Source organism: Schistocerca cancellata, chromosome 2 (assembly GCF_023864275.1).
Source record: "Schistocerca cancellata isolate TAMUIC-IGC-003103 chromosome 2, iqSchCanc2.1, whole genome shotgun sequence".
Taxonomy (NCBI): domain Eukaryota; kingdom Metazoa; phylum Arthropoda; class Insecta; order Orthoptera; family Acrididae; genus Schistocerca; species Schistocerca cancellata.
Genome location: NC_064627.1, coordinates 758,076,903 through 758,095,080, shown reverse-complemented (window position 1 = coordinate 758,095,080; position 18,178 = coordinate 758,076,903). Strand labels below are relative to the sequence as shown.

At 40.1% G+C, this 18,178-nt stretch overlaps 1 protein-coding gene across 1 annotated transcript in view; it reads left to right on the top strand.

Moving 5' to 3' along the window:
- Window positions 1-18,178, top strand: part of LOC126162581 (uncharacterized) — a 249,666-nt gene that overhangs the window by 152,453 nt on the left and 79,035 nt on the right. Inside the window, exons 14-16 of the mRNA XM_049919176.1 lie at window positions 1,447-1,533; window positions 1,619-1,662; window positions 7,972-8,303. Of these exons, the coding sequence (XP_049775133.1) occupies window positions 1,447-1,533; window positions 1,619-1,662; window positions 7,972-8,303 (463 nt within the window). The remainder of the gene's footprint in view (window positions 1-1,446; window positions 1,534-1,618; window positions 1,663-7,971; window positions 8,304-18,178) is intronic.

Sequence of the window (18,178 nt, the reverse complement as noted above, 5' to 3'; positions counted from 1 at the left end):
CCAACCTAAACATTGCATATAGATAAGACAAAACAGAGCAGGCCAATGTTCTGACATCATATAATGACTGGAGGATTTGTTAATGAATCCCAATTCTCTTTGGATTGACACACCCAGCAAGATGTGCGCATACAGTCCAAGTTGTCTCACCAATGTTAATTTTCTGGATGCTACACCAAATTGAGACCACACAAGAAGGCAGCAGTGCTGAAGTGGCCACGGAACACTCTCGCGATAGGTGCGAATGACATAGACACTTCACTGTGAGCGCACAGTGGCTAAAGTGGTGCAGTTGTTCGACTGCTCAAATCGGGCATGATGGAATTGAACCATCACAGCTCTGGTCGAACACGTCTGAGCACCATAAGGGAGTATCATTGTATTGTGCACCAAGCACACCATAAGCCCTTCACATCTTGCCATCCAAGAACAAGTAGTGGTCTCCCTGCAACATATTGTGTTGCCCCACACCATTGGTCAGAGACTAGCAGCAGCCAGACTAGGGAATTGGGTAGGATGCTGCTAACACTACAGCACAAACAGCTGTATTTGGAGTGGTGGCATGATCATAAACATGAACTGCTGATGAATGGCGTCTCATTGTGTTCAGCAATGAGTAATCTATCTTTGGTGAGTATGGTGGTGGTACGGTGGTGACCTGGGAAGTGGTCCCATTCTTCCACTGTTTTGGAGAAGCACAGCAGTGTTACTCGTGGTGTGATGAGCCATCGGGTGTGACTGTAGCCCACGGGTGATAGTGACTGAGGGAACTCTGATAGCACAGTGGTATGTTACAGGCATCCTGCATGATCATGTGTTACCACTCATGCAACATTATCATGGTGCCCTTTTCCAACTGAACAGTGCTCGCCCACCCGAGACAAATTTCTTTATGAGCTGTCCATGTGATGTTGAGGTGCTTTCATGGCCAACAAGATCTGCAGATCTGTTCCTGAAATAACATGTGGGACATAAATTCTATCCATGTGCCAGTATCCAAAATATTAAGGACCAGTTACAACAATTGTGGGCCAACTTGCCTTAGGAGAGGATACCATGACTTTATGACATTCTTCCCATCTGAATTACTGCATGCATCCAAGCCAGAGAGAGTGCATCATTGTATTGATAAGTGGGCTCTTATTGCCAAGTTCTTTGTAAATTTGACTCTATTTTCTAATCACTACAGTAACATTACATACTCGCTCAACACATGAAGTTTCATTTTGTCACCTCCTTCCCTTTTGGATGGTTTAAGTTTTTGTCAAGTGGTGTAGCTTTCCACATATAACATCTGTTTCCTCTTTTTGAGTAATGTAATGTCAGTTTTTGTCACTCATTGTTCACTATAGAAGTCATGGGCTGTATATTTTCTAATATTTCAGATCAGAATGTCCTGTTTTATAAATGATATGTTTTTGATATAAATTGAATTCTGCTTTATAGGTTGAAAACATTACTGATGTGAAGGCTAAGCAGTCGTTGTCATACTTGATATCCTTTGTTACAGCAATTTCCGAAAAGGAACATTCGGTATGTCACTCTTCTTATAATGTACATTCATGTAATGATTTGATTTAACATAAAGCTAATACATACATTTATTCATTTGTTTCAGTTTCGTAAAATTTCTAAGCAGTGCCTTGTACATCCAAGGGAAGCGTGAGTATTCAGTTGCTGTAATTTTTAGATGCATATTTTTCAATGGTTTAATTTTGAAATCTGCATTAATAGTGGTATGTATTTCAATGATCAGACTGTAAGATTAGGATGGATTTTATCTAAGGCTATGATTGAATCTAGAGGTGAAAATAGTTTTTGCTACTGCATTGCCATGACCGTGGACATTGGTGATGGTAGATATCCTGTCAGTTCAAGCTTAAGTCCCTTATTTATTCTCATTAACAGAGCAAAGTGTTGATATCATGTCTCATTTCCTTTAGTGGTTTTGTTTCTGTGTCAGCAAACAACAGTGTAAATTATGAGTTCGTAGTTAACTGTCATTATTCATCTTCACTTGCCACTTACTGCTACAATTTTGCTTATGGATAAGGGCAATACTGAACTTCATTATCCTATGATGTCAAATTTGGTTTGTACTTGGAAGCAGAAACACTAGTGGTGTCTGAACCTGCATCTTTCTTCTGATTCCATCCACATGAGGAGTCAGCAGATAATATGGTGAACACACATCTAGTGAGCTCATAAACTGGTGAAGAAGAAGGTTCTTACTACGCAGCCTTTTCCATATGGTTCCACAATTTCTTGTAATATGGAAAAAGTCCTCATCCTTAAACCCACCAATATGGTGTAAATTAGCTATTAAATGGTCTGCTGCTATGTTGGCAGATGTGCCAGGTAAGGAACATGTAGTTTACCATTAGGCACCAATGCAAAGTGATATCTCATAGTCGCCCCTCCAAATCACTGTTTCTAGACACTGAATTGTTAAGTTGCAGAAATCAAACTGTTAAGCTGCCAAAATCATACTGTTAAGATGCAGAAATTATACCCCAACTGTTATTCAACTGTTTTATAAGCTACATAGATTGCAGGACCTTGGACTTGTCACTCACATATCAGATAATCAGTGGGAACCATCTACAATTTAAAAAATCGAAATGGTTCTATTCATATATGTGGGGATTTTAAGACCAAAGTAAATATGTAACTGAATATCAACCTCTATTCAATATTGCACGTTGAGGAGATGCGGACAAAAACAAGCTGGGGACTAGTATTGTTCCCCCCAAATTTGATCTTATGGATGAATATTCACAACTTTCTACAGATACTGAACTGATACTGCTCTTTCTTAATACAGTCTTTGGATTAGATTAGTATAATTACTTCCTATTTGGAGTGGCTAGTGTGCCCCCTATATTTCAGAGGTTTCTCAAGCAATTGATTCAAAGCATACCCAACAGTGATAATTATCTGAATGACATTATCTTACTGAAGTCTAATTGGAACATATGGCTAATGTCCTAGCATTGTTCAGCCACCTACAAAATAATAAATTGTGGTCCTTGCGCAGTAAGTATATCTTTTTCAGCTGGACATTAAGCATTTATAGCACATCCTGAATGATAAGGGTTTCAGCCACAGAAGAAAAAGAGTGTTTTGTGTCAATATACAGCACTGAGGAACCTAAGAGAAGTACAGTGTTACATGGTAAAGTAAATTACACTAAATTTATACCACAGGTATCTCAGATTGTGCACCTCCTAAATCAGCAACACTGGAAGGAGATCAAATTTGTGTGGTTCCATGCATGCTAGCAAGCAACTAAAAAAGTGTCTGCAGTCACCCTCATGCTAAAAGTGTTTTATATTAATGAACAGCACCTGTCAGTATGAAATCAAGGCATTACTATTTAATAAACACACAGATAGCACAGAGCATCAAAGGCAGTTACAGCCACTCACTGTCATTACTCAGCAATAAAGAAAGAAGTGTTTGCAGCCATATATGGAATCAGGAAGTTTCACATGTACCTATATGTTGCGAAATTTGGTTTGATTATGGACCACAAACAACTGATAGACTTCTTTGGCCACTGATCGAAGCTCCCAGAATGAATGGTGCTGAACCTGCCAATGTGGGTCATGTATTTAAGTAAACACAATTAAAATACTCCTTACCAGTCCACTACATGGCTTGCAAGTGGAGGCACCATACAGGGAGTTCTTTTCTTTGCGCGACTACCTGAATACCACAGATGGTGTAATATTATTAGCTACAGAAGAAGAGGAGTCATCATCCTGTCCTCTTTCCAAATGTGTGTCCTCCAGGTTTTCTACACTTCTTACGACATCACTAAAAATTACCTGGAATCAATTCTGCAGTAGAATTTACTGCCCAGGACAGTTGTTGTCACACTCTAAACCAGCTGGTTCCAGCACAATGCTTCATCCTCGTGGTCTAAACATGAGCATCCATTGGAGAGGGTTCACATTGATTTTGCTGCCACATTCCAGAGCTCCATTGTTATTGGTAGTTGATTCCCACTGTAACTTTCCATTTGTGGGATGGATGTCAAGCATCGCTGCAACAGGCACAATCTGTTCCCTGCCTTCTGTCACACAAAAAGTACCTTTGTGTGGGTTCCAAAGTGTGGGCTCACGTCTTTGGCTGGGTCCCAGGGTGCATTCAAGTGGTTGTGACCAGGAACATTACCTTGTTGAAGCGGCCAGTAGCCAAGAGCAGATGGTTTGCCACAGGAATCGGCTTTGGTCACGACACAAATCACAGATTATGACCCCGTCCAGGCTATTCAGGCGCAGACATACGTAGCAAACCAGAACAACCGTTAGTCCCACTGTCCCCATTAGAGCCCCTGCCTCATTGTCATTATATTCTGTGATCCCTCTACAAGCCACCATTAGGGAGAAACAAAGGTTGCCTGTGGATACAATAGTCTGCCCCCCCACTGTCTCTCATGTCACCCACTTTTTAAGAAGCAAGCCCAACTGCTGCCTCATGAACTGTGGACCAACCAGGGCAGTTCTGTGCATGATACTGCAGCTAAGTGGCCCTGCTTCCACCACTTTTGTACGGAGGCAACAGACGACAGTACTGACAGCTCTCCTCTCCCATCATCTTCGTTCCAGAACCACCATGTCTACTTATGGCCTACATCCTGATTAAGGAGGAGGTGAGTTAGTGTCCTATGACGCCTATGTAGGTTTGGACTTGGTAGCAGAGACACTAACGGTGCCCAAACCGGCATCTTCTAATCCCATCTGATGAGGTGCCAGAAGTGTGTGTGGTGGGTACGATGCCTAGTGAACCAGCAGGAGAAACATTACAACCTCCGTCAAGTTCCTTTAAGCAGGCAATATAGCTTGCCATCTACACAATAATGAAGTAATATTACTTTTCTGTACCTGTTATTCAAATCATCTCCATTATTTGAGTCATACTTCTGGAATTCAGCTCTGGTACTACAAAATGTGGCTTGCTACTAAATTTTTGTTTGTTTGCCCTTTCATTCTGGGACTCATCTCAACAGATTGGCTAGGCTGTTTTCTGCACCTGCTGTTAGTGCCCTACTTGTCTCTTAGCCTCATATAGTGATGTTTACAGCTTTCCAGCTTCACACAGTTACTGTACTTAAGTGATAAAGTTATTACTGTTGGTAGACAGACCACATTCTCTAGGTCAGCAAGGTTGTATTTGAGTGTTTCATAGGTATTGGCCAATTGTTCTGGTATAAGCAAGGAAAGTACAGTTAAATGTTATGTTGACTTGTGGTCCTTCAGTTCAACAAATAAAATGAATGTGTCTTGATTTTTCTTCAGTCTTTGCAGCTGCAAAGTCAGAACTGCCTCTTTTGTGCCTTTACCTTTCCTAAAGCAAAACTGATCACCATGTAATATATCCTCAGCTGTCTTTTCCATTCTTCTGTGTATTATTCTTGTGAGCAACTTGGATGACTCCTGATGCTATGCCCGGTAGTCTCATCAAGCCACCATCTAGTCTCTGCACACTCTGCCAGACAGCGCTCTTCTCTCCACCCACCTGATGAATGGCTTTTCAACTAAGCAAGTGAACAGAGCTATGCAGTCCTACAAACGATGCAACAAGGAAGAAGAAGAGGTCTTCAGGTCAACAGCTTATCTACCTTTTATTGGGAACATCTCATCACAGATCGGTAGAATATTGAGGAAGCATAAAGTTAGAGTCATCTTTCGCCCTCCTCCTAAAATATCATCACTGGTGGGATCCGTTAAGGATGACCTGGGCCTACGTAAATCAAGTGTCTACAAGATTCCGTGTGATTGCGGCAGGTCAAATATAGGGCAGACAACAAGAACGGTGCAGGAACGTATTGTGGAACACCGTCGGCATACTCGCCTTCTCCAACCCCCCAAGTTTGCAATTGCTGAACATTGTATTTCTACTGGCCACTCTATGAATTACAATGATACAAAAATTGTGGCTCAAACATCAAATTTCTGGTGTTCAATTATAAATGAATCCATAGAAATAAAATTATCAAACAGCGAGGCTCTTATCAATCAAGATAGCGGTTACCAGTTAAATTCCGCTTGGATTCCCGTTGTAAAGAAACTTCGTAGTCAACGTAGTAATCGGTATAAAGATGAGGATCGATCTGATATCGAAATGCCAAGTTTTCATCGCGGAGGGCGCCAGGCGCAGCGTGCGGAGTTGTTTATGCGCACGCTAAACAGTACATGTGCAGTGCATGCGCAATGCAGCCCCCTTTGGCTTGAAATAGCAGAGCTCAGCGCTTATTCGCCAGTACTTCTACAGCTGTACTCACCTGAAGATGGCCAAAAGACTTCGTGCTGAAATATCGTGGCAAGATGTTACTGACTTACGGCAGTTCTCCCATGTTTTTATGGAACTATAATTGGCTTGTTTATGCTGAGACTTCTTTCATGATGTGGTCTGCTTCACCTTGAGATAATGATTTTTAAGTTCTATTTGCTTTACTTTTTATTGAGTTATCACTGATGTAATAACTGAACATTCTTCTACATTCAGAAACCAATTACACTTTTTGAGTCCATAGCCATTTTAACTAAATTAAAATCTGGCCATTTTACAACCTAGCAATTAAAACTTTGATGCCAATTTCAGCTGTTCCCTTAAGTATAGTGAAACAGTCCGTACTATTAGGTCAAAATCATTTTGGACTACAGTCTTCATTCTATGTTGGTCCCTAGCACAGTTTTGCCCAGCTTCCAACTTTTAATTGGAAATCCATGAGAGCTGATATGTACTTTGTTATTCGGTGCCTTAGTTTTATCATCAAGTATGCCTGCTCTAAAAGTGCCGTCAACAAATATTTCCTCAACAGAAATAGCAACCCTTAATTAAAAATTTCTCTCACTACTTTTTAACCAAAATAAACAATAGTTGCATAACTCTTCATACTTTATACTGACAAAATGCTCTTCAGTACTACCATGCAAACTGTTAGGTAACACTATTTCTCATTACCTAACTATCTGTCCTGTTATGTTGTTAGTCCAATAATTTGTGGTCTTTGGTGACTGACCACCATAATGTCTCAACAATTCTGTTTCCTCAAGGTGTATGAGCATTTGTCTGCCTTCTGTGATAAGTTGTGCATAGACCAAATTCCTATCTGTCAATAGAAGCTGAAGTTGTTCTTTCTAAACAGCTTTTGAATACCATGACTTGTTACTGATCTTTCTAAAAATAATTGCACATTGTAAGTGTGAAGCATGTTAGGCATTACATTTTCATATAATTGCTTAATTTGCATGGTGAATTTGCAGTGTCCTAGCCAGTGTAGTTAAAAAATACTATAGCCATTGTAAAAGACACTGAGACATAGGAAAAGTACTACATAATCGGTTATGAGGCTCCTTGGTAACTTTACTGTGAGTTAAAATATACTTTGAATTTTTTAAATGGTTTTAGAATTATTAGGTGACAAATTTAACAGAAACTATAAAGGATAATGACTTCATGACAACATTTTAAATACCTGATACAAATGTAAAATTTCATTGTTAGGTTTTTTCTTATTAGGAAGATAGAATATGTGATGTAGTTTGTCAATTTTAATGTTAATTTCAGAAAAAGAAATATTGAGGACAGTGTTTACTTTGTGTTTCTTGCAAACAGCAGGTTCAACTTTATAGTTGCCTTAAAGGAGAGAAGCATGTGAGAAAATTACAGTGCATTCTATGCCTATACAGGCATTGGATAATTTTAGAGGCATTCTGAAACAGAGAGAGATTACTAATGGACATTTTTGCAGGAACAAAATCTTTTTGTGTGTAGCTGCTTTATAGTTCTCTTAACATACTTATATAAAATATTTTGACATTTCTTTTTACATTTTTGCAGTGCCTTTATGCTTTTAAATATTTCTATTACTATTATTGCACTGTGTGATGATTTGTCATTCCATTTATGTTTTGCATACTCTTTTATTTCTTCTTTGATTGCTTAATCAACTTGTTGCAGTTTCACCCAGAGTGATCCTATAGTCACCAGGTTGTCAATTATGGACCAAACTGCACGAATCGCTGGCACTGAAAGAAGCACACAAGTAGATGCTGACTTTGTTTCCACAAAGGTGTCAACTATAGATCGGATTTTACAAATCTCTGCCAGTGAAAAATACACACAGACTGATCCTGTGGCCACAGAATTGTCAATGGGGGATCAAACTGCGCAGATCTATTGCAGTGAAAATTGCACACACACAAAGGCCAATCTTAAGATGTTAAAAGTGATGACAATGGATCAAACTACACAAACCTCCAGTTGTGAAATCATCGCACAGGAGCACTCGGGTAATAAGAATTTCTCTTTTGCTGTGTAATAATAACCATTATATTGTAGTTTTTCAGGGAAGTGTCACCAGGTGCTTACTAAAAAGTTGTTGTGGAAATGAGCTTTCAGTCATTTTATGGGTTCCAAACTTGGATATGCATTGTTTTGGGTATACTTGGTGAAGAAGCGAGTTACTGTTACAGGAAGCAACACAAGAACAAAAAGTTTTATTACATTAATCTCTTGTTTGAGTGAAGTGGGAGTTGATGGAAGTTAGTCTGAGCATTGGTTTCATGAATGTGTGTTGATAAACTGTTTATAATCATTCAATTTTGTGATGTATTTTCCAGAGCTTTTGTTTACTTTGCTGTAGCATATTAATCTCAGCTATGCTTCTAAGCTCACCAGGTAAAATACTAGTTATCCATTAAAAAAGAACTGGTCTCTTTGGAATTATGTAGATGGTGTAGAACTGGTAGCAGACAGCCATGTGTGTTCCACTTCCGACAAAAGCCATGACAGTGAAACGGTATGTTTGTGCCAGTGGCAGCTATGGAGCCATTATAATAAAATGGCCCAACATGGAGAAGTGACATAGTGGTAGAAAATAGTTGTATTTGGATGTGCCCATGCCCACACTGTTAGTTGCTTTGTTTTTGATGTATAACTGCGGGCTCTTCAACGCATGTACAAGGAATGATGTACCATTCACTGCCACGTAACACAGCATATGAACAGTAGCCGTAAAAAGACCTTGACAAGGACCGGAGAAGGCAGTCACACCTTTTCAATGACAATTTGTGTCAAATCCTACAAGAATTGCTGCCATCAGTGAATATGGTTCTATTGCAACTACTTCTGATTGAACATTGAGAACGAAACTGCATACAATAGTTATTTGGAGTAGAATATCTCATGAAAGGTCATTGCTCACAGTAGTATATAAAGCTGCAAATCTTTAACAGGCCAAACAACACAGAATCTGGATGTTATCTGAAGGGAGATGTGCGTTGTGGTCTGACAAGTTGCGATTGCACGATGTTTTAATTGATGCAAACCTATGGCCCACTTAGATATTCAAACTGCAGTGTGAGGGGGGGGGGGGGGGGGGGATGTAGTTCGGGTCAGATATGGTTCAGTGATGGTTTGAGGATGTTTTTGTACCATTACTTGGGCCTTGTCATTCAGGTTACTGTGTCGACATGAATAAAGAAAAGATGCCCATTGATTGTCATGGGAACAGATGTGTCACTTGGGACTTGGGACTAAAATTACCAGGAGCTTTCTACAGAGAAGCTGTTGTACTAAGACTAACATTTTGGTCGATGGCTGCTAAGCACACAGATACTGAGGATGGCGAGACACCTGCACAACTCCTATCACAGTTGGTCTCCAGCAAAGAACTGCAGCTGAATGATGTGCTGTGAACGCCACTTGGTTTTTTTTTTTTTTTTTTTTTTTTTTTTTTTTTTTTTTTTTTTTTTTTTTTTTTTTTTTTTTTTTTTTTCCAACAGCTCACCGCAGTGCAGTTCTGCTGACAGAATGAGTGTCCCATAGCAAACCTGACTGAGGTAGTGGGTTACAATCTGTTCCAGCCCTTGACAGCCCAGCCTCTCAGCTCTAGAGCTGGAGAGATTGAAGTAGCACCAGTTCCATGAAAGTGGGCATTGTTGCACAATGAGGTAGCATTAACTAGATTTAAAAGTAATGGCTCAGTACCTCTACAGAATTTCACCACCTTGCAAATTATTAGCAATAATTAATCTGCAGTCTGGGAAATTTTTCCACCCCACCAATTGATAGTTATGTATTCAGGCAAGCCATTGGTAGTCTCAGGTTGCCAGGGGAAATTGATTTAATTTATTTACCTATAAATTAATTTTATTGAATTTGAATTCATAACTTGATCAATCTGTAACCAATTCATAATTTCACAAGCAATCTGAATCTTTGATTGGAAATGTGTATTAAATTTAATTAGCAACTCTGTCTTTGTTAGGAGAGTGGACAAGGCCACAGTCATGGTCTCTCCATGCTTCTTGTATGTCAGAGAAAAGTTCTGACTTCCAGGCTTCTAAGCCATCAGATGTAATTTTGTTTTAACATTCTCCTTAAACACCTATCGGAAAATTAGAGTTCCTTACAAGCTCTTCCTGCAGATTTCTTGAGTGACTGACCAAACATCTGTGCAACAAGATGCAGATTTTCTTCAGTAGTTACTAATTTTGGGCAGCTATTATGTGGCGAGTCTGCTATGAACCTGTCAGCTCGAAACTTTGATTTAATTTGTGGATAGCTTGCCAGCATGGTGGCTTTGTACATGGGAACTTTTCAGCAAAAGATAATCTTACTTCTTCATAACATCAATGAAATTTTCACCACATCTGTAAAGCACACACATGCTGTTCTGTGTGCAATTTTCTGTTTGTAATGATATTTTTCACACTTTTAGTGGAAGCACAAATGACGCCAAGGTTCATATTATCAGTTGTTAATAACAAACCATTTTTGTCGCCATTCTGAACACAAATTTCTCAGTGCACAGTTTTCACGATTTTTATGGGTAGAACTTAATTACTTACCTAAAATTTGACCGTGGGCAGAGAAGTGCAGTGGTTGACTGATTTATGTCATATGCTCATTGGATGGAGTCTATCATTGTTTTCTTATTCGCACACTTAATAATTTGTAATTTTAGTAGTATAGCTCTGTAGCAGCCACCTTGGCGTCTTAAGTCTCCAATTGTTTGGATTATGACCTTTTTTCATGTTGTATAGTTCAACATATTTTTTTAATGGTGTTTATTCAGCATTTAACAGTTTCACCTAATAATAGATAACAAGCTCATCTGAAAAATAATTAATAAATTACAGCTCTTTCACATTTTAGTCTTTTGTATGGAAATCTGCAGAAAATTGTCCATTGACTTATTTCTTGGATGACACTTTTGTAGAATTCATATTACATTTCCTTCTTTTTTTTCCTCGTGCAATTTCATGTCAAAATATTATCATAAGCTTTACATATTTTAATCTTGAGAAAAAAAAAATGGTTCAAATGGCTCTGAGCACTATGGGACTCAACATCTTAGGTCATAAGTCCCCTAGAACTTAGAACTACTTAAACCTAATTAACCTAAGAACATCACACACACCCATGCCCGAGGCAGGATTCGAACCTGCGACCGTAGCAGTCCCGCGGTTCCGGACTGCAGCGCCAGAACCGCACGGCCACCGCGGCCGGCAATCTTGAGAAAATTTGCTTATGTAAGCCTGTATTTAAGATGAAGAGTTACTTTCTCGTATTAATCCCATGAGTATGTCAGATACTGTAAGCTATCGGTTAATTTAAGTCCAAAAATTATGAATTGTGTGCGCCATGAGCCACATTGTTGCAAATCACTTTGCTTTGGGAAACGGTTTCCATTCGGGTATTGTGGCATTAGAAACCTGTTTATTGCATATGTCCATGCTATTGATCAGTCAAATCATGTCCCTTGCTGTGTGCCATATCTCAACAAATTTTAGGCACTCAAATAATGTTTTTGATTGTGTCCTCTGAATTACAGTTTCCATGTGCTACTGATGGTTTTAACTGGACAGAGTAAAGCTTGGACTTTGTCCCTATCCTCTGGTTTATCACTTTTTACCATATCGATCTGGTGCCTTCTGGTATTATTTTCATCACTAAATTTTCCTACACAATTTTTCAGTTGTGCTGCAGTAGTTGCAATTTCCATCTATTAGGAATTGGTATTCCTTTGAGAGCTTCGCCTTGTTTTAGGATGTCTGTTAGTATGAAGCTTTTATTGAAATGATATGTAGGAGAGTTGAATAGTGCCTGTAATAATTGTGTGCAGAAACAAGGGGAATTTGCTGCTGTCTGGAAACATTTAGAAGCGGTGTTGACAGTGATCAACAGACTTCAGACTGGTGTCTTGGCCTGCAACAACATTGAGACGTGTGTGATGAAGGCTGTGGCATCTCTAGTACCTCCATAATATCCTGGGAACCTTCAAGTCACAGTGATGTAGGATTCACAAGCCTGGTGAATTCATCCCCATCTGAGCATTTGAGGTGAACTGGACTGTGTTCGTTTCATGAAAACTGGACAGAAGGCAGATGTTGGTTGGGTATAGGCCTTGTGGCTATTCCCTTATGTAGTAGTATCAGATATAAGGTGTCACCTATTGTCAAGAGTACATCTTAACTGCCATAGGATGCTTCGTCTTTTGAGTGTGTCCCAGATTGTCTTATGAAGTCCAGAAAAGCAAACAGTATGGGTATGTTGGTTGTTGGGAGCTCTCGTGTAAGGTAGGTAATGGAACTCCTCAGTAAAACAGCTGGGAGATGGGGGAAGGCAAGTCAGTGTGCACCTATTATTTTTGCCAAAGGGATCATCCGAGACATGAAAGAGGCTCTTATGATGGCTATTGAATGTGCTGGATGCAGCCAGGTGCAAATCGATGTTCATGTCAGCACAGATGGCCCTACTTACTTGGGGACAGAAGCCATCTTCTTTTCCTCTGAATGCATGAAAATAGCTCGCCTCCTGCACAGGATGGAAACATAGCTCCCAGTAGGTAAGATCTTATCCAGAACCATTGCAGTCCTCTGTTTTGAGCTAAGTGAAGTGCATAAAACAGAGGCTCAGATGATTCTGTGATTGTTCTGGATAGAAATTTCTTCACCATTGCTTCTGGAAGGAGAATGAGAAAATATTTCTGCCTAGTTAGTATGGTAGAAACTGATTTGAGATTGTACAAGCAGACAACATCAAAAATTGATCTCCGGCAATGATGATGTGGTCTATCAGTGAATAAAATCTATGAATATAATGTAATATGATTTAGAATCACACATCAGGCAAAATCTGAGGGCTGGAACAGATCCACTATGATTCAGTAGTCAGGTTAGAAAACTGCTACAAAAATAATTAGAGCATCCTTCAGATTTAAATGAAGCCAAAATTAATGTAAGGGCAGCAATATGAATTATCAAGTAAAACTTTGTCCACCAATCTGATGTGAAATTTGAAGTTTTGTTCTTATCTGAAGTCATTAAATGGATCGAAATCATGTGTACTATCAGTCATTGTACTGAAACCCAAACAGGGGATGACAAGGAGAATTTCATTTTATAAAATTATTTCGCTGTGGAAGACCATTAGGTGGTTCCTCCTTTTGATCGTCGTAGAAATGCTGAATTGATAGATATTGAGATAAGTGATCAAATAATAAAATGTCAGAACAGAGAAAGGTAAACTAGACTTGATGAAACACTTTGTAACATTCTTTCACCTCTTGTTCCCTCTTGATTGAATTATTAAATATTATTTGTGTATGAAATCTCTCTGCTTATTTAGTCATTAATTATTAATACATTAGTTTAAATGGATAGAAAGCAAATACACAAAACCACACCTGCAAACTGCCTGTATCCCTAAGTGGAGAAATAATTTAGGATCATAGTCAAGTGATAACAGAGACCTGACTGGTTCTGTGTTTTTGTAGTCCAGCCACATTTCCTGAACTTGTTAAATCCTACCCATCTTATCTGATATGTAGTCATTCTTACATTGTGCCCCATCTATGGTAACCTAATTAATTTTTGCCTTAACACTACGCAACTTGGAAACAAATACCACACTACTCTGGTAAAAACTCAGTATATTGTTGAGGTCCTATGTCCTCGGATTATTTTGGTGTACATGGATAACAAGAAAAATGCAAATATACTATTGTCACAGCACAGAATTAACAGAAACAGTATGGTAGATGCTAATTCTGCTAGACAAGAACCACTTTCAAACTATATTCACTAGCAACTCCCATTTCAGGTTGCAATAATATTGCTGCTGCCTCACAGAACTTGGAAAACAAAACTCATGGGTAGATTGGAATCTGCTTGGTGAAAAAGACACATAATATTCCCCAAGATGAGACAGATAATAAATATTGTCCAACTTACAAATAGCAAGGTGGGAGATGACGTAACTACACGACATAAAGCTTTGTTCGTTTATGCTACCAATGTCTAAGTCTGTTGGTATTGTCACAGTCAAAATTGTAACTTCACAGCACCATTTTAAGTCACTCTCTAAGTGACTGTTCATATTTGGTCTTTGTCGACATAAAATGAACCATTACAAAGCTTACTGCATAAGTGAAGTGGAACTGCCACAAGGCACAGGTCCTGCCTCAGCCAACATCCAGTGTGTCCTGTCCTTCAATGGTCTGTGACCTACGTTTATAATATTTGTGTTGGCTGTGAAGTCAGACAAATCGTCACTTTTCTGATATTTATACTTTTGACAATATCTTGCGCTACATTGGTTCCTCCAGCGACACCTTTGTCATAGCCCTTCCAGAAGTAATGTGTACTTCTGTATGGCCAACTTTTTGTCTCCCTGGATTCGGGGCTTGAGACATGTCAAGCTGCTTGTTGCAGAGGAGTGTCTGCCCCCACAAACTGTGTTTTAACTTCAGTTTTTTCCCAACTTATTCTTCCACCAATATTCCAGAACCCTTCTGATGCCTCCCTCTAAAGCCTGCCTGGGTCATCTGCATGTCACTGAGCCCTCATTAGCCTTCCATGCTACAATACTTACACGCGGCCAGCGTGTGCCTCAGCAAATTCTGATGTCAGCGCTCAATTAAAATTTAAATCTCTGCTGATCCAAAGATCTGATTATACTGTCTTTTGCACCCAAAAAACTCAAATTAAATAGTCCACACATTCATGATATGTTCCACCATCATTTCTTCTCGTATTCCTCTGACTTGTCTTTGTAACTTCAGTGCTGGTGAATAAGTGTGGTCAGTGAGATAGCAGAATGCCATGTCTCTTCCTGTCTCCACTTGTTTTAAAAATCTAGGAGTTGTGAACATTAGTACCTGGAATGAAATTTTCTGGCATAGCTGCCAGCTTTATCTTCTTCATATCCTCTTATTCTTAAAAAAATCCTCAAAATCTACTAGCTTGACATTTTGTCTTTAGCACTTATTGATCTTGACCTTTTTGTCCATATCCAATTACTTTACTGATGATGCCAAAAAATACACACACAAAAACCAATACAAATTACAAAAAAATAAACATTCATAAGTGCTCGACTCAAATACAAAAACATTTTCAAATAAAAAACTCCTTGTACTGAACACTTTGTGACATTCCCCTGCTTTATTTCTTCATTGATAGTCCTAGGTGTCGACGTACTGTGTTTTATACTGGCTGGATATTCAACACTGACTACTGTAAATGATGTAGCTGACAGGTGCACAGTTGCATTTCACAGTTCTTTACTTTCACTGTTCACAACCCCCCAATATTACACAGTTATATGGCCAGTTTGCTATTGGTTAACTTTTTGATAAGCCTCATTAATAGTTTGCAGGCAAACATCAGCATACTGCTACAACAGTTTGCTGTTGAATATCTATAGGCAGTAAAGACCTAACCACACAGTTCTTGCAGAGTAATACGGTGTGTATTGGACAGACACTGTCATTGTTTTAACACACGGCCTATTTGTGTTACACTTATTTCACAGTTAAGTTGATGCTTTGTTGTTGAGCCAACCAACACAGGTCCCTCGTCTGAAAAACGGCTGTAGACTGACTGTTCGGGACAAAAAATCAGGCCTTTATTTATCATCACAATAATAGGTACTGAAGCTATTCATTGTTTGATGTTTAAGTTACAGAAATTACAATTAAAACATAACTCATTCAATTAACTGAATATTTCGAAAAATTCCTCCTTTTTTAACAGTTTCTTCTGCTGAAAGGTTTAAGCTGAATTATTTGTTTAAATGATGAAATTAACAGATATAGTTATACAAACAATGCTTTTTACAAACCTCATAATTTCTTTGGAATTAATTATGGGCTGGCTTTGCTGACATACATTCAAATAGAGCCAAATAGATACTTAAAGAATAGTAGTGTTTGTTCCTCCAAAGGTTTATAATGAGTAAAGAATGTATATTTGTTTGTCAGTTTTATAAAATCAATTACATACATAAAACTAAATACAAAATTAGATCTGGTGCTATATTCTTTTAAAACTGAGGGTCAAGCTTTCTGTTTTATGAAAATGTAGATTACACTCACGTATGTTAATGATAATTAGTCAGAAATGAAAGAATGAATTTAAGGAGGCAGATGGCGAAACAAGACAGGAAGTAAAAGGATCCCAGCTTGCTTTGTCACATCAACCCCTCATTGGACTGACCAAATACACTCCTGGAAATTGAAATAAGAACACCGTGAATTCATTGTCCCAGGAAGGGGAAACTTTATTGACACATTCCTGGGGTCAGATACATCACATGATCACACTGACAGAACCACAGGCACATAGACACAGGCAACAGAGCATGCTCAATGTCGGCACTAGTACAGTGTATATCCACCTTTCGCAGCAATGCAGGCTGCTATTCTACCATGGAGACGATCGTAGAGATGCTGGATGTAGTCCTGTGGAACGGCTTGCCATGCCATTTCCACGTGGCGCCTCAGTTGGACCAGCGTTCGTGCTGGACGTGCAGACCGCGTGAGACGACGCTTCATCCAGTCCCAAACATGCTCAATAGGGGACAGATCCGGAGATCTTGCTGGCCAGGGTAGTTGACTTACACCTTCTAGAGCACGTTGGGTGGCACGGGATACATGCGGACGTGCATTGTCCTGTTGGAACAGCAAGTTCCCTTGCCGGTCTAGGAATGGTAGAACGATGGGTTCGATGACGGTTTGGATGTACCGTGCACTATTCAGAGTCCCCTCGACGACCACCAGTGGTGTACGGCCAGTGTAGGAGATCGCTCCCCACACCATGATGCCGGGTGTTGGCCCTGTGTGCCTCGGTCGTATGCAGTCCTGATTGTGGCGCTCACCTGCACGGCACCAAACACGCATACGACCATCATTGGCACCAAGGCAGAAGCGACTCTCATTGCTGAAGACGACACGTCTCCATTCGTCCCTCCATTCACGCCTGTCGCAACACCACTGGAGGCGGGCTGCACGATGTTGGGGCGTGAGCGGAAGACGGCCTAACGGTGTGCGGGACCGTAGCCCATCTTCATGGAGACGGTTGCGAATGGTCCTCGCCGATATCCCAGGAGCAACAGTGTCCCTAATTTGCTGGGAAGTGGCGGTGCGGTCCCCTACGGCACTGCGAAGGATCCTACGGTCTTGGCGTGCATCCGTGCGTCGCTGCGGTCCGGTCCCAGGTCGACGGGCACGTGCACCTTCCGCCGACCACTGGCGACAACATCGATGTACTGTGGAGACCTCACGCCCCACGTGTTGAACAATTCGGCGGTACGTCCACCCGGCCTCCCGCATGCCCACTATACGCCCTCGCTCAAAGTCCGTCAACTGCACATACGGTTCACGTCCACGCTGTCGCGGCATGCTACCAGTGTTAAAGACTGCGATGGAGCTCCGTATGCCACGGCAAACTGGCTGACACTGACGGCGGCGGTGCACAAATGCTGCGCAGCTAGCGCCATTCGACGGCCAACACCGCGGTTCCTGGTGTGTCCGCTGTGCCGTGCGTGTGATCATTGCTTGTACAGCCCTCTCGCAGTGTCCGGAGCAAGTATGGTGGGTCTGACACACCGGTGTCAATGTGTTCTTTTTTCCATTTCCAGGAGTGTAGATATTGCAAATAACTAACTGGGCAATTCAATGACCAAAAGTGACTCCAGAAAGTGGGTTTAACTATCTACACACAAACAAAAATCACATAAGAAATCTTACCCAAACTACAGTACATATGTTTTTTCAAATTCCTTCTTATATGAACTGGCCATATGAAAATCTCCGTACAAAATGTTTACATACAGTGCATTGTACAATGGCACAAAATTCTAAGATACATATCACTTT